An 18,705-nucleotide genomic window follows, 5' to 3' on the forward strand; every position below is an offset into this window, starting at 1 on the left:
TTGTCACTTGCCTCCATCTACTTTAGTGTCATGTAGTAACTCTCAAAACACAAATTAATCTAGATAACTAGATATTTCTGCCATCTCTCTCCTCTCCCCATGAGTTTTTCTTCTTCTCCCTGTACATCCACTCTCTCTTTTCTCCTAATTTGATCTCTCATTTTCTCTCATCAGTTCATAGGAGGTTAGGTATAGGGCTTTGGGGAAATATTTTTCTAATCACACGAGTTTTACAAGTGAATGCGTCGCCTCTCTCTAGCCGGCCTACCCCAATTGGGAAGAAAAATCACTCTCAAAACGCAAGGAAAAAGCGGGGTCAAACTAGTAATAATTCATTTGAGAGTAAACAATGGTATGAGCGGAAGAAAAAAAAAAAAAAATACTTCACATAGCGGCTTTTTAGCAATGTCTTGTGTCTTTTTTCATGTATGGTTTTGCTTTGAATAATAACCAAAGAAAGATGTTGTATTGTCTATTCACATGCATCCCACCACTCGTATCGTATTTCAAAATAATGCCAAAACATGAATAATATTATCCCCTCGAAAAAGTTTAAAATAACCGATACATCCCAAAAACGTGAACAAATAATTTAAAGTAGGTCTCAAAACGCAGGATGCTTTTTTGGAGCAAAATAAAACAGGTTTATTCTTCCTTGGTAGAGAGAAAACAAAGGGAAATGAGGGAGAGAGAGAGAGAGAGCGTGGTTGCGACACTTCATGCAGTCTGCTTCGACTTTTGTCTTGCGTGGCATGTGGAAGATCTGCCATAATCTAACGAATGGGAGGAAAGTTAAGCCACGTGGCTCGCTAAGAAAAGAGACGTGCATCGCTCAGAGGGAACAACTCACTTGTCTGAAAACCTCCCAACAAAAGGTAGGTCCCAGATGACAGCTCACTTCAACAGATTCTGTCCTAAAATAGCAGAAGGGCATACTCTTGGTTTTGGAGTTAAATGGTTGGAGCCTCAGCCTACCTCATTCATCGCAACAAAGTACAAACCTCTCAACCGCATACGACCATTTATACATGCACTAAAATATCGACATTATCGTCCTCTTGTTTTTTGTTTTTGTTTTTTTTTAATTAAAAAAAAAAACTACAAGCAGAAAACTTTTATTTTCATTTTTCTGTATTTACGGCCTACGGGTCTATAACGCTTTAAATCATTAATTTCTTCGACCTTTTACTGCGACGTTCTGATCAACACATGCAAAACGAAGCCGCCACGGCGAATTGCACTAGATTAATTGTAGTCGAAGCGAAAGTAAGGATGCAAGCTGTAAAGTTACAAATTTAACTACCGGATTAAGTGGGAAGTTGATCATAATGGCTTACAGTAGTACGCGATATTTCACACCGTAGCTAGGTAGCGTGCAATTTGGTAAATGACACTCAGAAACAAAGCTAGACATCACCTAACGTGTTTTAAGACTCTGCTTTTTGCCTTTTGCATCTCGTGTACGTGCCTGTGTTTTAATACTTTTCTTACTTGGGTCTCAAAATCACCACCATCCAAAACACGATCGAATTATCACAAATTAAAGCAGATGTTTGGTAAATGATTAATCTCAGATAAATACAATTTCATAAACCTATTCAAGAAAATAAAAATAAAAAAAATGAAAAGTGGGTTAGCCTTTTTCCTGACAAAAAGAAAAAGAAACATAATTTAATTTCTGCTTTATCCCTATTGTGGAGAAGGTATCAGGGAAGGAGGCCGCCATTTGACACGTCATACACCTCTCTCCCTCTCCCCCTCTCGCTCTCTCTCTCTCTCTCTCAAACGTACATTTGCTTTCAAATCCAAATTACACTTTGTGTTATCTATGCTCAAATGCGCATCTCTCTCTCTGCTAGCCCACCACGTGTCACCTGTCGGACAGCCTAACCCAAATCCAAACTCCAAAGCTGGAGCCTCGAAATATCTCCTAATTGCTTGAAAACCCAAGAGGGAAGAGTCGATGTCAAGCAACTTGCATGAATCCAGACGTCCCACTCTCACGGATTCTGATCGATAGACCAACTACAAGGTTCTTGTTACGTGAATAAATTTGGAACTTACTAGACTCGTAAACGATGTTATTGCTAATAAAACATGTCTGTCCCACAAGCCCTCAACCCTTTTTACATTAGTACCCCCCCTCCACCTAGAATATTTCTTGCTTTTATACTTTCTTACTTTGAGATAACTTTTTTATTTTTTATTTTTTTTTGTGAACATTTAATTGATTTGTTTGTCATGCTCGTATTCAACACTATTTCTACGAAGATGTCTAGATGAATCCAAGTACTAATTACGTGGAAACATGTGAATATTACGAATACGTAAGTACGTACGTGCTTGATTTTAGGTTAATCATGCGTCTTTGAAATGCTTCGATTTTGAGATAAAAGGTGATCACTCTCCAATACTGATCATAATGGTCATTTAGTCAAGCCGTTTTAATTATTTAAACATTTCTGCATGCTCCAATTATTTGAGGGAGAGAGAGAGAGAGAGAGCGAGACAGGCAGAGAAATTTGGTGGCGGGGGAAGAATCCAACGAGGAGGTAGAAGAATTATTGCGAAATCATCGAACAAATACCAAAAGCTATCCCATCCAAGAGACATCCAAAGAGACAAAGAAATAAAACACAATCGGGAGAGAGATCCGATCCTCTTTAGATATTGAAAGTTAAAACAGCAAAATATTGAAAAGACAAAATACAAAATGTTGATGTAGTACGTCTTTGACCCATGCATTAATTTAGATGATCAGAGAGATCCACATAATCAACTCCCTTCGTTTCTAAGTTAAGAAACCAACGATCACGATTTTACTTGTATAATTAATTGTCATGTGTGTCGCTTCATTAACTTGGTTTGACCTAACTAGAAGATATATAATATTATGAGAATTGAGAAAGAAATTACATAATGATAGATAGATAGATAGAAATATGCCTATATAATTAATCATATATATTTGTTAAAATTGATCAAGCTATATTTCTCACTACTAAATTCAGTATTTTATGGATAATTAATTAAGTACTACATTTATTTATTTATTATTATTATTATGATTTTAAATTCAATAAGTTATAAAACGAGATCCTAGACGTTTTGAAATCGATCCTCAAAAGTAGTTGCGGTACATGTGTTATTTATCATGAGTTAGTTTTTTAGCCCCATATCTATCTATATTATTATTGAAACTTAATTAGTAACTTTATCATGTGTGTTGTGAGCTCAGAAGGTGAGCCCCAAACTAGATTCTTCAAGCTGAAGAAAATCAACGGAGAATCTGTAGCCTGCATGCAATAGCCAAACTTGCTAGCTAGCTAGAAGGTGAGCGTCTTCAATTATTAATGTGTTCGATCTCTCTTGTTATTAAATGCGATATAAATATAATTAGGTCGCGAAAATGGGCCATGAGTGTTTCAATATTCATTTTTTATATATATATTATTTGTACTAATTAGTGATCTTCACTGATTAATAGACTTGACTTTCAGTGGTACAGGATTGGACTTTATCTCCAATCATTAATGACATCAGACATCAACTCCTCACTCTCAATGTTTGAAAAGTCAGTAAAATTCATCGATTCAAGAATCGATGCGCACATAATTTAACGGCGACACAAACTTTTGACAATATCCCTTTAATCCAATTATCCCATTCACTTTTGAATTTTCATAATGAAAATAATCCACATTTTTCTCATGTATAATTAAACTACTCAGACTATGGTGTATTTGACTTTATTTATAATAGTAGTACTCATCTTGATAATGATAATAAAAAAAAAAAACTTCACTCTATTCATCAGATTATCTTGCAGATATATTAAGTAATGAGTAATGTTAGAGATAAGCCATTATAACAGTGCACACTTTACATTCATTGCGTGACTGCTTCTAGTTGATTGTTCTTAACATTTACTTGAGGAGATGTATGGTCTAGATTATACCACATCATATATGTAAAATGAATATTTTTAATAATAATTTTTATCTATATTTATTATTGAATAATTATTATCCCCTCACCATATATATCCCCCAAAATGGTTAGAGAGAGAGAGAGAGAGATGGAGCTGATTGACAATTGCCATAACCATTTCCCCAAGTGAGCACGCAAATTTGGTTGTGCAAAGGTATTGGAACCAAATTCGGATACGCTGATTGCGGGGGCCATCCATTGCTTTTGCAGGTTGGCAACAAGAACACGGTCCCCATACTCCCTTACATTATGTAATATATGGGCCCCATCCTTTTGTGACTCTCCAAATATATCTGTATTATATGTTTCTTCTCTCCTCGGTAATTCTCTTTCCAGTAGGGTTATTTTTCGCCTTATTTGAACGGGTAAATTTGGTTAGGATTGAAAATTTATCTCAATTTATTTTATTTTATAATTATAATTTTTTTAATTTTTCTATATAAAATTTAATGAACAAAATATTTTAGATAAGTAACAAAAATAACTTTTAGATATTAAAAGAAAATTAGAAAATATTTTAAATAATTATATTTATTTTTTTAGATGATTAAGTCGAGTTTAAACTACTCTCATTAATTGAATATTCATGTGTTGCATCAATTTAAGTGAGTTTAACTCACATGATATAACAAGTGTTAGAATTCAATTTACATGATTATATTTATCTCTCTTTAGCATGTTCACAAATTTTAAGAGAGTAATAATTTAATAATTTTACTAATAATACGACATCGTAAAATGAGATTTCAATGTAAATTTTGTACTTTATCAATTTAATAAGATCTTAAAAAAAATATTTAAAATATAAATAATTAATTATATTAAATATTAGATTTAGTATTATGGAGCTTTGCACACAATAAAAAATATAAAAATTATTTAAAAATTAATTTAATAAAATGATTTTTATTTTTTTTAAATAAATATCTCATTTTTATTTTTAAAGATCTTACGTAATAATAAGAATATAGTAATCTATCATTTTCCTTTACATATATTCTTTGATTTGACTGAAAACTTTTGTGCATATATTTAATATTCTATATTTGAAGAAAATCAAAATGTCGAATGAAAGTTTGTCCAGATTTTTAGGCCCCAATCCATTTATCTCTTCTTTCTTTTTTTATGGTTTATTTTTTTCTGAATGATCACTTCTCAACTCGATGTGGAAGAGAATAGAATACCACCGAATCGTCGATTTAAAACAACCAAGCGGCTAAACATACACAAAGAAAAAGAAAAGGTGTGTAGGGGGGACACGTGGGACCCTGCTGGTATGACTTGAGTGGTCGACATCACTTCTTGATGTCCACGTCACCCTCGACTTATCCAACCTTTCACTAGTTCCGTTCCCTCTCCCACTGTCTGTCCGTCCGTCACGTTAAATAAAGTATTGTTATCGTCACTCGTAGGTGCCATTGATACGGAATAAAGTAACCTCCTCCCCTCTCTCTCTTGCTCGCATATAAAAATTAAAGAAAAATTCTATTCATAAACCTCATACACCACACATCAACATTTTTATGATTTTTTTAATTTTATTCTCTTACTAAATGTGTGGTATATGGATTATGAGTAGAATAATTCAATTATTTTAAGAATAATAAAATCAAAAAAAACTTTAAAAAAATTTTAAAAAAATAAAAAAATTTTGGTGTGTGGTGTATGAGCTTATGAATAGCAATGCTCAAAATTAAAAGCCCGCTAGAATGCAAGGGTGAGATGCACAACTCCACGTACGGTTTATAGAAAATTCGTTTCTTCATGCTGTACCAAAATCTTGGTTAAATACTCCCTCTGTTCAGTATTGCATATATATATATATTTTATTCATAATCTTCACATCATATATGATATATAATAATATTTTTTATTAAATATATAGTATATGAATAATAAATAAAATAACTCAATTAATTTAAAAAATAATAATATATAATGTATAGAAATGATGATAATCCGTGTAAATTGGGGGATAGTAATCCTTCGTAATTAAAACAAAATCAAAATAAAATAAAACAAAACAAAACAAAAGTAACAGTGATATTAAACCGTTGGTGACGGTTTGAACGTGACAGAACTGTAAGATGAGAATTGGTTCCTTAAAAAAATGTTAATTTCGTCGGATGTTTTTATTTAATCGTCATAGGAAATAACAAAATGAACTCAAACTACACTATCAACAACGTCATTGTTTGACGTGACGGGAATTGTTAATTTTACGGCGACGTGACAGCAGGCCGACGTTTTCACGTTCCTTACGCGACCCACAGTGTGGCTCTCTAGAACTTCTCTATAATGGTAAGAAATATTATTATTATTATTATTGAGGGATAATTGAGTTCGCAAGTTTTATAAACAGATGATTTGGTCAGAAGAGAAAAGAATTAAACGAGGAGGGGCGATAGTTTGACCCGTGAAATGTAAATTGCTATCTGCATGACCGTCCGAACTGCATCCCTTTCAAAGTGATCGATCGACAGGAAGGCTCAATGTGAGAACTAAGAAAGGGGTTCCCACTTGCCACGACGTCATTTTAGACAAGGAGAGATCGGTGGAAACCCACCTACATACATAACAAAGAACGTAAAGCTTGTACTTGTGTTAAAGAATCAAAGCATTATAAATTTTGCCGGAGCAGCTCCAAATTGAGTGATCTAATCTAGCTAGCTAGATAAACATCTTGTTGACTTTTTAGAATAATAAGTACATTTCGATGATTCGGATTGCACTATTCTGATATGCAGCTGAATACAATATAATGGTTTGATTGCATTCAAGATAAAATTTGATATATTTATTTTATAAGAAAAATGATACTTGCAATCGTGAGTTTGTAAGTATTGTACAATCAGTTTAAAAAAAATGAATAAATATGATACTCATATAAAAATAAATTAATTTTTAATAATAAATCTTATTATTTTTCAAAACGATTACATAATATTTATACATTCTATAATTATATATAACATTATTCATTTTATAATAAAAATAATTTTATAATTTAACAGACTAAAAAATTTAACTCCAATCAGAAATAATACATATATACGTTGGATCATTAAGGTTGCCGTAGCGCCAACAGAGGCTGAAGTGTGTCTGCACGGAGAAAAGATATGGGAACCGAACTTCTTCTACTGTGTATACAACGGCTAGACTGGCTGGCTGTCTTAATTCGAAGATCCACACTCTGGACTGGAAAAAAAAAATTAAGGGATTTGAGTAGCCAGGCTGAGGCATGATCCCACCAAACGCGGTTAATTTCCATTTCAGTACGGCTACGGAGAATCACGTTTCTGATTTTTGCCGTGTAAGGTTTTAGCTTGAATATACAGGTCAGGCGTCTGCAATCTTGTAGGCCTTTAAATACGATTCTTACACGGTTGAACTTTAACAAAACCAAAAAAGAAAGAAAAACAACCGTGTTAATTTATATATGCTTAAGCATAAAACCTAGGACGTGTCGATGTGGGAAAAGAAAATCAAGGTTTTGAGGTTAATTTTATGTTTGAATTTTGTAAAAGCTTACAGGTATTTATAATCATTAAATTTTTCAAATAAAGATATCTGCATTGTAATTTAAATCGGAGAGCATAAAAAGTAGATATTGCATTAGCTAGCCACGGTTTAGACATGAGATGAGATGATATATTTTAAATAGTAATGAGATTTTTTCAATTAAAATGAGATGAAATAGTTTGTAAAAAAATACATATTTAGATAGTGAGATGAGATGAGATAATTTTTAATTTTTAAGATTTAAAAAATATATAGGTCCCACAATATTTATAGAATACTCGAATTATGTACTGTTCATATATTATTCATGCCTTATTCATGTACTGTTTACATTAATTTTGATATTGTTTACGTATTGTTCATGTCAATTTTTATTGTTATATTGTTTACTTACTGTTCATTTAAGTTGATATTTTTAAAACTTAAGCGATCAAATATTGTATTTAGATAGTCAAAATTATTGTACGATATAACTCTAAAAGAGATTTTTTTTATCTGTATTAGCTAACCAAACTAGGTAATGTCGCACGAGTGTTTTAAAATGACACGTGCTTTCTAAAAATATTTATAAAAAAAAAAAAGACCTCCGTTTATTTGGAAAGTAACAAAAAAAACTAACAATTACTATCAAAAATAAATTGTTAGTGATATAGTTGTTCAATTTAGCAGTCTCGTAGGGACAATCTGTAGACTGTTGTGAAAAATGCGATAAGGGTATACGAGGAAAAAGCGCACAATTATAAATAGACAAGTAAAACAAATAACAGTAACTGAACCTCTGCGCAGATTCATACGTTTTGAGTTTTGACCTTTAAATGGTTTTGGTCGTCGACGACTGCCCAAAATTCGCTACCTGAGTTTGTTAAAATCTGGTTTTGGCTCTGCACCACTCGCCTACAGATGCGCGGCACACACGGTCCGGTAAAATCTGTAACGGATGCTGAAGAGTATATTTCACGCGCCTAAAATTTTCGAGTAAGTTTGATTTAACCTTGGGGTGAAGCCGAATACGAAAAATAACCGCAGTTAGTTGTTTTACTTGCAACAAAATTAACCGCTTCCGAGATAAACCCAAATATTTGTAGAGAGAGAGAGATAAATAAAACACCCACCTGTGCCCAACAACCATCAAATAAAGAGACGAGGCTTTAGCCCTTTCTTCTTTAGAAAGAGAGATAGAGAGAGAGAGTATGTGGGCGAGTACAAAAGCGTGCGTACAAGGGAGAAGGATTCTTCTGTGCAGAGAGAGAGGGGGAGCGAAAACAAACCGACGACGAACAGACGGATCTGGGTCAACGATGTCTGACCGGAAAAACGACAACTCAAGGGGTAGAAGTGTAAAATAAGTACACCCACTACTCTCTCTTACCTCTACGGGGTTTTGTTCATTCTATTTGTTAATTAATTTCTTTATAAGCATTCGGCTGTGTCGTTGTTGTTGTTGTGGTCTCTTTGTAGGCGTTCTTTAGGCTCTTTCCACTTTCCCCTTGCCATTAGACTCTCTCTTATATAACTTCTCTCTGTCTTTTTTCTCTCTTCAGCTCCGAAAGAGAGATAGAGAGGCCGGACATAGACGGAGAAGGGACAGATAGAGATAGCTTAGCGATGAGAACAAGGAGAGGGCTTTGTTACCCTCGAGTAGGATGTGGAGGAGGGGGAGACGTATTCCTTTTCTCGGAGAAGACTGAAGTAGTGAAGAAGAGGAGAAGAGATTTCTCCGGAGAACACATGGTTTGCCGGAAAAGGAAACGGAATTCGTCGGTTGTTGCCGGGAAGTCTGACTTGTTCGATGCCTTGCCTGATGATCTTGTCATTTCTATTCTCTGCAAACTCAGCTCCACCGCCGGATGCCCCTCCGATTTCATCAACGTTCTGATAACGTACGCGCTTCTCCATATTCCGCTTTTAAGTCTTTATTCTTCCTTGTTTTGGATATCTTTTTACCGGGAAGTGAATTATTCCGGCCATTCATTCAGAAATTTGATCTCCTTCTTGGTCCTCGGGTTTTTTGCGAAAGTATCGTCTTTTTTGGATGAAGATGGTTCCTTTACGTTGCAAATTCTGAATTTGATGGTATCCTTTACCTATATTTGGGTTTTGAATCTCGCATAACTCGTCGTATTTGAAACAGGTGCAAGAGGTTAAACGGATTGGGTCTCCATTCTCTAGTATTATCCAAAGCTTCACAGAAAACGTTTGCGATAAGAGCGAAGAACTGGTCCGACTCCGCTCACCGCTTCTTGAAACAGTGTGCCGATGCAGGAAACGTGGAGGCCTGCTACTCTCTCGGCATGGTCAGTCTCACCGTATATTCATACCTTATATAAGTACTCACTAAAATAACAAATGTTTGTTGATTATTCAAGAATTAGTTTATATGTAAATTTAGTCAAAATTCTTATCCCATTTCACAAGCTTTGAACATTCTTCGGATGATTGCGAAAATAAACTGACGAGTATTGAATATTGTCCGTTGCAGATTCGATTCTACTGCTTGCATAATCGAGGGAGCGGAGCCTCGCTGATGGCCAAGGCCGCGATTAGCTCTCACGCACAGGCCCTTTACTCGCTGGCCGTAATACAGTTCAACGGCAGCGGTGGCTCCAAGAACGACAAGGACCTCCGAGCCGGTGTTGCTCTTTGTGCGCGAGCTGCCTTCCTAGGTCACATCGACGCGCTCCGTGAGCTCGGCCACTGCCTACAGGACGGATACGGCGTGCGTCAGAACATCACCGAGGGGCGCCGGTTTCTCGTGCAAGCGAACGCTCGGGAGCTCGCCACCGTAATATCCTCAGCTTCTGCTTCAGCCATCCCCACGCGTTCTTGGTTCACGTGGAATCCGCACCCGCATCCCCATCCCCGGAACATTAACTGCGGGGGTTGTCCGTTGCTGAGCGACTTCGGGTGCAACGTTCCGGCGCCGGAGGCCCACCCGGCTAGCCGGTTCTTGGCTGAGTGGTTCGCGTCACGGGGCGGATCCCCGGGTCAGGGTCTGAGGCTCTGCTCGCACGTGAGTTGCGGGCGTCCCGAGACAAGAAGGCACGAGTTCCGTCGATGTTCAGTTTGCGGCACCGTCAACTACTGTTCCCGCGCGTGTCAGGCCCTCGATTGGAAGATGCGGCATAAGGCGGACTGTACTCCTACCGAACGGTGGGTGGACGACGATGACGGCGACGGCGCCGCTAATGGCGATGCGGAAGATTACGATGGCGGAGTTAATGGGGAAAACGATGAAGTCATTGCTGAGAGTTAGTTGTAACGTTTACCATGACGGAACGATGACGGCAGATAACGTGGGTTAATAGGATAAATAAAAAGTCAGAGAAGGCAGGAAAAACAAAAAGAAAGAAAAGAAAAGAGAAATGAGGCCATTTTGGTAAAAAGCTATAAATTACGGGGATTTTTTTGGGGGGCAAAAGAAATGGCCGTTGGGACGGTTGGGTAGCACGGAGTTGTGTTCTTCCCCCGTCTCCGTTTTTTTGTATAGAGGGGGGGTTTTTTGTACGAAGTATTGGGGGGGCCTTCTTCTTTTCTCTCTTTGTTCTTTTTTGTACCTTTTGTACTGTAGAGAAGTTGTCAGCCTTAACTTACGAAGAACGAGGGAAATCGGATTTAATTTCGGAAAATTAAAAAACACCGGTTTTAATTCCTTGGTGATATTCTGCATCAAACACTCTATCTAAATGGTAACGATTGATTGATTTGGGTAAAAAGACAGGCAAGGGTAAATGGAGAGAGTTCGACATGAGTTATCATGGTAGGTGAAAATATAGCATTATTTCCAGGTTTACTTTTGAGCTTTTCTCATGGCTTTTTGGTGGTCAAAGATAAAAAGGGTTGGACACATTATATTTTAAGAAATGGAAAAGTGGGGGAGGCCATCCGTCTTGCAAACTGCAATGAACTAGGAAAGGTTTGAATTTAAAATTTATCTCAATTTATCTCACCTTATTGTTATAATTTTATCAAATTTTAATATAAAATATAATAAATAATTTAATTTTTATTCTATTATTTATAAATCATCTCAACTTATCTTTGAATCTAAACCTTTCTTAAATGGTGAGTTTAGATATTTAGATTGCTCGCTGTAAACTCAGATTCCTTTTTCATTTATTTATTTTGTTTTTGTTATGATTGTAAATGAATCAATCTATTTGATAACTCGCTCAGTACTCACTCGGTTAAAATCGAATCGAAATCGATTCGTTAAAAAAAAAAAAAAAAAAACAACAACAACAATAACAATAACAACTTATTCGTGAATGAAGATACCCGCTCGATTTGTAAATGACACATATTCGACAAAACTCGACTCGAGTCGGCTAAGACTCGTTAAGGCCCGCTCGTTTATGCTCTGATAAACTCGTTAGCTCAACTCGATTAAAATTCATTCATATCTTTATAAATATATACATATACATATCTATATATACATATATATATATATATATTAGCTAATAATATAAACATACCACTTTTATAATTAAATATATAATATGTAATCTAATTACTTATGTTTATATAGTAAATATACTTCATAGGTATATTTTATAATTTGTATAATAATTAGTTGATAAAATTTAATAATTTAATATATTAGTATGTGAGAACCATATATGAAATAGATATATGCTTTCATATTAAGTGTATGTATTAATAATATATGTAGGCATATAACATATTGTTATTTTGGATAAATATCAATTAGTTAGATATTAATTATTTATAAATTTTTTAAAATTTTATAATTTAATAGAGGTTTTACTTGTTAATTGTATAAATTCAATATTAGATCTTTTATTTTTTTTATTTAATTTATTAATTATTAAATCTTATTATAAAAAAAAACAATTCTAGATCGAGCTCGAGATCCACTCGACTCAAATTCGTTTGTGAGACGAACTCGAGTTGAGAGTTAAGTTTATCAAGTTGAGCTCAAACAAAGAATAAAAAAAAAATCTCTAGCTCAAATATTTTGAGTCGAGCTGAGCTTGGCAAGCGAAAGACGACTCAGCTCAACTTGATTACAACCCTAAAGTATTTTCGCCATGGTCTACCGTAATTCAGTTGCATTCAAAATGGGAGTATCCATGCATGCAAGGTGGTCCACGCCCAGCCAGCCCATTTATAAGCATGAGTTGGAATTGGTAAGGTGGTTGAAAACCCATCTACGTGGTCCAAGTTTCATTCATTATTTTACTCGGATTTACTTGCATCTTTATGGTTGGAAAAAGAAAAATTCGTGGATTCTTATACATCATCCACTATTCACACTCACATCTCACAATTTCTTTTTCATAAAGTGTCGGGTATTTTTCATAACGTGTGAAGTAGTGAATAGCGACTGATGAAAAAAATTATTCTCGTATGTAATTTGTTTTTCTTTAGGGCAAAGTTGCCCCTTCAATTTGAACTACTTCACCTTAGGGAACACCAAGGGGGTGAGGAAGGCTCTGGCTGACTGCTAAATCCTAACCAATTGCCAATTCTGTCTAAGCAAGTGTTGAAACATTGTATTGCCTAAGCAAGTATTGACCTACCTTAACTATAAAGAAACCTTTATCTAACTTCCATGCGTGCCTTAGGATGATTTATTTGGGTAATCAGAAGAAAAAAGGAAAATAAATGAATTATTGGGAATCTTGTCATGACCTTTCACCAGAACAATATAAAAATGTTGTTATTACATTATAGTATTTTATTATTATTTATTTTTTAATGTTTCAAGGTTGTTTTTTTGTTGTTCATATGGAGAATTATGTGGCCCGTGAATTGTTGGTCAACACGTGGTATCAGTTGATTGTATTTATAATTATGTCAAACAAGATTCTTTTTATTAATTAAAAGGAAAGATATTGTTGGGTTTTGTTATGTTTTCAAAAGTGCTAAAGACTCGAGATCCGTTTTTTAGAAGTAACATCGACTCCAAATCCAATGGTCCTGGGAATGGATGCCTTGTGCACACACTTAAACTAGATGTATAAAAATTGCAGGCTAGCTCAGTATGTTTCGTGAAACGCTCGAGTTGGGGAATATTATCGCTTGAGTTGAGCTAGAACGTAAAACAATGCGTAGGTTTTCTGAGTGCCAAGCTGGATTCACTTGCGAGCTACGTGCCAGCTACTTATTTGTGCTGTTTTGTTTTAATATTTGTGTTTGTTTATTTTTTTATAAAAAAAATGTTTTAAAAAAAAAAAAAAATTACACTCTTATCGGTGACTCTAGCAGCGCCCTTAACGACGATTGAGAAGCCTGAGAACTTGGGCCCAAGGTTGGAATTGTACATAAGCTGTGTGGGCTCGGGCCTTTTACTTTATCAGACAGGCTCAACTTGTGAAGCCCAATTATATGAGCTCTGGAGATAGTGGGACTCGCCCAAAGGTTCAATTTCCAAGCTTCGCCTCCCCAGTTTTTATAAACGAAATTCGTTCACCATTCTCCTGCTTCGTGTGTTCTATAAGCTCCTACCAGGTAATAATATCACACTTTTCTAACGATTATTTTCCTGAAACTATCTTGTTCGATTTCGATTTTTCATTCGCGCAATCACTGTTTTAGGGCTTCGATTTGGAGCCCGCCTTTTTTTTTGGGGGCGTTTGTGCATTTGTCAAGGGGTTTTCCGTTTCGGAACCACCTGATATGTTTGGTTGCTGAGAAACTGTAGGAAAAGAAAATGAATTTATCGGATTTCAGAATTTTTCTATTGTTATCTCAAGGACACGAAATTTCCATAATCCAGCTGATTTTGCCAAGGGGGAGAGTTTCCGGTCTTTATTTGAAATCAGATAAACATCAAGCTTTGTTTTACCGGAGCGCGTATTCTGTTTCGTCGGATTCTTTGTTTATTGTACTGTTGAATCAGTTTTGTGTTAAATCTGAATGCTCAACCTCTAACAAGAAATACTGATTAAGCTAGGGTTTTGATTCAAGGTGTTGGGGAAGAGAGATCAAGATGGGATTTATAATGGAGTTTGCAGAGAATTTGGTACTAAGGTTAATGGAGGACCCTAAGGAGAGGGATAGGAAGTTCAGGGAGCACGTGTATGCAGTTAAGGATCGGTGTAACAAGACCAAGGAGATGTGGAGCTATCCTCTCCGTCCCTACGGTTTCTGGACCTTCGATCGCCACAACTCTCAGCTGAAGTGGGATGCTCAGATTAGCCAGGTGCCTGGCCGAAGGGACCCCTATGATGACCTCCTTCAGCACAGCCATGATACCCCGAAATGAAGAAGTGAGGTCGTTTTCCCAGCTTTTGTGTTTGTTATATGTTAAAATTCACAATGTGTGGTGTGATACTTTTTTGTGCCATGAGTTGTTTGGTTACTAAACTCATCTCAACTCATTATTACAATTTTTTCAAATTCCAATACAAAATATAATAAACAATTCATCCCAAAATAATAATAATATTAAAAAATAATATTCTACTAATATTCTATTATCTCAACTCAATTAAGTTCAACATCCAAACACAGCCTTAGTCAGGATGAGTTAGCGCTGTTTCTGGTGGAGCATCTGTGTGTTATTCTCCTAAATATTAGACATTTGTTTGACATATATTAAACATGCAAAGAAATATACACAATTTATATTGAACTCTTGGACTGGATGTTGAAGATCAGGTCATATGGAATGGATCGTGTCTCTCATTTGCGTGGCATGTAATTGGTTGAGCTTGGAACATCTTTTGTTTTCAGAATTATGCAGTTAGTCATCAATTTAAGGAAATCCATCAGAATGTTGATGGGGGACATCATGTCTGAATTGAACTGAACTGAACCATTGCATCGGTTATTCATCAATTTTGTTTTACTGATGCAGAAATCTCTGTATGCCATCTGCGAAGTGAATTAAAGCTTTTCTGAAGGAAATGGCGAGAAAGTTGAGCTTGTTCTATTGAATTTTCGTTCCATGTATTGTGCAGCAGGAGTATCGGTTGGTTTGTAGCACTTGTTTTAATGACTCATCCATGACTTTGAATAAGCATTCATATAACTCTAGTTTTATGAAAGACGCTCATTTGGAATGTTTATTATCTTTCTGATTTGATTGTTATGTTCTTCTGTCAATCTCATCCGAAAAACGATTTGAGGAAGCTTTTGATTGAATCCGCCTCCGTTCTATTTACTCGTTGTAGCTTGTGATTGTCCTATTACCATAATCTTGGAGAAGCAAGCGTTTACAAGAGGGTTTGTCTTTTCCAGCTGGATTTGGCATTGTATTCCCTTGCTTTGCTAGTATTGGAACAACCAAATACTAGGTTTTCAAAATAAGTGATGGGAAGGATGGAAACTTGGATTTATACTAGTGTAATTGCACTCACCATAATCTGCAGTGAGGGAAGTGTAAATTCACAAGGCAGAGGTCGGCAATCGAAAGTACGATATAAGGTCAACTCTTGTGATCTTGATTATACCTTGTATCGAAATTGCAATCTCAGACACCTGGTGGCTGGAAAAGACCGGAAATGAATGTCAAGGCATCCGTGCATGCAGTGTGGGAGAAGCTGTAATATACTAATAGTCATGCGTTTATTAGTACTGAAATCAGGTAGACGTGGAATCAAATAGCAAATCATTGAAAATTTGAAAGCAAGATCTCCAGTAGAACAAGAGCCCGGTCTTAGAGGAGAACACAAACCAACATCCATCTTTAAGTTCTGAACCACAAAATCCAGGTACATTTGAAACCAACCAACGAACCACAATCATTCATTCATACTTAGAAAGAAGTTGAAACACAGACGAAAAGTCAATTACAATAAAAACCAGGCCACATTTCCCACGCCCATGTACCCAACTAGGTCCCCAAGGAACAGATTACAATGAGATGCAAAGCAAATTTGAACGAAACAGGAACACTTTTAATCCGAATCAGAAGAGTCTGATTTATGTTCTGCTGCTGCTGCTGCTTTCTCTCCATACCCATCCTGCTTAACTGCCTTGGATATCTCCTCGAGAGGAACTAAAGGCAAATACCCAAAGATAGGGTAGCCCTTCTGAGTCATGTCCTTCACCACGTGATTGTACTTATCTGACAAATGAGCAGCCGCAGGCCCAGCCTTCCTAGCCACCGCGTGCAATGGTGGAAACTGGTTCAGTCCAATCCACATCTTCACACTTTGCGACAGAATAAACTGCTTGTACTCTGAAGCAGCATAGTGCACAGCAGCACGAGGACCACCAATTTGAGCCTCCTTTGCCAGTTTTTGAGCCTTTTCAGATGCCTTCTGAATTAAACCGTGAGCTTTGCTCACAACCCGCTTCGCCAAAGGTGGAGCATGCTCATCGAACTTCTGTGAAGTTTCATCTATCTGCAGTAATCGAGCGAATTATAAGTTAATGGAAGAAGCATAAAACACTGTCAACTGTGAAGTTCTTCATAACCATTGCAAAATGATAGTAAATTTTGATGCTTCTAAAAGGTATATACAAGGCCCTACAATACAAGAAGCACGAATACTAATTTTAAATTGGAACACAAAAATATCACACCAGCATCCGAATGAAATAAAATGAGGAAGTTAAATCATATCAACAACGTAACAAATCCAAGGCTTGTGGTCTGTGACTCTGTCGATGTTTTCGAACACATGAAAACAGTCTCAAGGGAAAAAAAAAATGTCAAGATCCAAATAAAAAAAAGGCGATCAAAATTCAAATGTTCGGTACCTTCTTATCAAGAAAAACAAGGAGATCATCGGGCACGCCCTTGAGTTTATCGTAAACCGGGCCCACAACGGTGGTCACGGCACCCTCTACAGTGCCGACGGTGGATCGCAGAGACCCCGAGTTCTGCTTCGCGTAATCGTAAAGATTCGACGCGCACACCAGGGTGTGAATTGCCGCCATCCTCACGAACCCTAGGTGCTTCAGTCGCTGATTCTTTGTCTCGGTCTCCGTATCCTGCTGTGAAAATATAGCATCAGGTTTCGAGCAAAGAAATGCACAAGAGTTTGAAGCCAATAAACCATGAATTGAGAAAAGAACAAACAAAAGGCGCAGTTTTACAAGGAAGAAGAGGAGCTTACAGAGGCCATTGCGAATCAAAGTTGATTTTCTTTTGCGTAAGTTTACAGCAGATTTTGGTGGCGTAGTAACTGAAAAATACCCTTGGGATGTGGGTTGCAGAGAGTCGTTATTTATAGTAACGGCGACGGAATAGCCTTTTGCTACGTTGTTACATCGGACCGGGTTAGTGATACCGATGCAGCAGTTTCAGCGATAATCGGCTTGCTCAAGACTCGAGTTACTCTGGGAGTAGAAGTTTCTGGAAGGACGCGTGGCGAATGATGACACGTTGGTCGGAGTTTCCAAGGCACCTGGCCTTTATGGCCCATTAGGTTAGGGAATGCTTTTAAGGGCATGGCCCACGTCGTCCCCTCGTCGACAAAGCTTGTGGACAGAATTAAAAGTTTAAATGGTCACAGTGGGAATAGGCACACAGATCTTGGATTTAAAAAATATAAAAAAAAAAAAAAAATTCTTTCAATAATAAATATCTGATCCAAATTGTACGAGGTTAATTTGTAGGCGTCATTTTATTAATCATTCCAAGCAGATCAGAGATTCTCAAACAAACCATTTGTTCTTTAATTGGCCAATTGTTGTGGTAATTTAGAACTAGTTCATTTTCATAAAATTTTTATTTTATTTTATTTAATTATTATAATTTTTTTAAATTTGATAATAAAAATATTATTAAAAAAATATATATTTAAATAATATTTTATTTAATTTTTAATTTTTATTTTAATTCATTTTATTTCATAGTAACTCAATATTCAAATACAACCTAATCCACCTTTCCGTGAAAATGGTCTGTTAACTCTAGCATAGCTTTATTTTAAACAGTTTAAAGTTTAAACACGAAGTCTAGATCTATTCAAAATGGAGAATAGCAATGATGTAAAAACAAGAGGATCTTTATGCGGTGCTCCTATTATTGGCTGCCAGATTGTAAACCGAGGGGGGATTTTTCCATTCTACTGTTGTTCTGAATCCTGATATGTATGATATATAGCATTAGCATTAGTTTCATTAAATTTACCTTTAAAATTTAATAAAAAATATATATTTTTTATAAATTCAAAACTTCCTTATTCATAACCTCACATTAGATTAGTCATTAGATTCATCAAAATAATAATATTTTTAATTTTTTTTTTATATTTTATAATTACACTAACT

General features: G+C 35.9%; 3 protein-coding genes across 8 annotated transcripts; 2 read left to right on the forward strand and 1 right to left on the reverse strand.

Moving 5' to 3' along the window:
- The first annotated feature begins 8,677 nt into the window (after positions 1-8,677).
- LOC109003182 (F-box protein At1g67340) lies at positions 8,678-11,161 on the forward strand. 2 transcript variants are annotated; one of them, XM_018981215.2, is made up of 4 exons: positions 8,678-8,858; positions 9,054-9,392; positions 9,644-9,806; positions 9,992-11,161. In XM_018981215.2, exons 2-4 carry the CDS (start codon positions 9,118-9,120, stop codon positions 10,763-10,765), a joined length of 1,212 nt encoding a protein of 403 aa, XP_018836760.1. In that variant the 5' UTR covers positions 8,678-8,858; positions 9,054-9,117; the 3' UTR covers positions 10,766-11,161. The 2 variants fall into 2 exon arrangements, with proteins under 2 accessions (XP_018836760.1, XP_018836759.1); XM_018981214.2 differs by lacking the exon at positions 8,678-8,858 and having other exon boundaries at positions 8,945-9,392.
- A 2,730-nt stretch (positions 11,162-13,891) lies between these two features.
- Positions 13,892-15,611, forward strand: LOC109003181. Of its 4 annotated transcripts, none has more exons than XM_018981212.2 (3): positions 13,892-13,986; positions 14,446-14,752; positions 15,338-15,611. In XM_018981212.2, the coding sequence occupies exon 2, from the start codon at positions 14,468-14,470 to the stop codon at positions 14,741-14,743; it is 276 nt and encodes a 91-aa protein (XP_018836757.1). In that variant the 5' UTR covers positions 13,892-13,986; positions 14,446-14,467; the 3' UTR covers positions 14,744-14,752; positions 15,338-15,611. The 4 variants fall into 4 exon arrangements, with proteins under 4 accessions (XP_018836757.1, XP_018836756.1, XP_018836754.1 ...); XM_018981211.2 differs by having other exon boundaries at positions 13,898-13,986; positions 14,432-14,747; XM_018981209.2 differs by having other exon boundaries at positions 13,900-13,986; positions 14,432-14,752.
- Positions 15,612-16,138: 527 nt separating this feature from the next.
- On the reverse strand, positions 16,139-17,808 carry LOC109003180 (REF/SRPP-like protein At1g67360). 2 transcript variants are annotated; one of them, XM_018981208.2, is made up of 3 exons: positions 17,547-17,808; positions 17,188-17,421; positions 16,139-16,829 (listed from the first exon to the last, which is right to left on the reverse strand). In XM_018981208.2, the coding sequence occupies exons 1-3, from the start codon at positions 17,553-17,555 to the stop codon at positions 16,380-16,382; spliced, it is 693 nt and encodes a 230-aa protein (XP_018836753.1). In that variant the 5' UTR covers positions 17,556-17,808; the 3' UTR covers positions 16,139-16,379. The 2 variants fall into 2 exon arrangements, with proteins under 2 accessions (XP_018836753.1, XP_018836752.1); XM_018981207.2 differs by having other exon boundaries at positions 17,188-17,424.
- Between the last annotated feature and the right edge of the window lie 897 nt (positions 17,809-18,705).

This window comes from Juglans regia, chromosome 13 (assembly GCF_001411555.2).
Source record: "Juglans regia cultivar Chandler chromosome 13, Walnut 2.0, whole genome shotgun sequence".
NCBI classification, from domain to species: domain Eukaryota; kingdom Viridiplantae; phylum Streptophyta; class Magnoliopsida; order Fagales; family Juglandaceae; genus Juglans; species Juglans regia.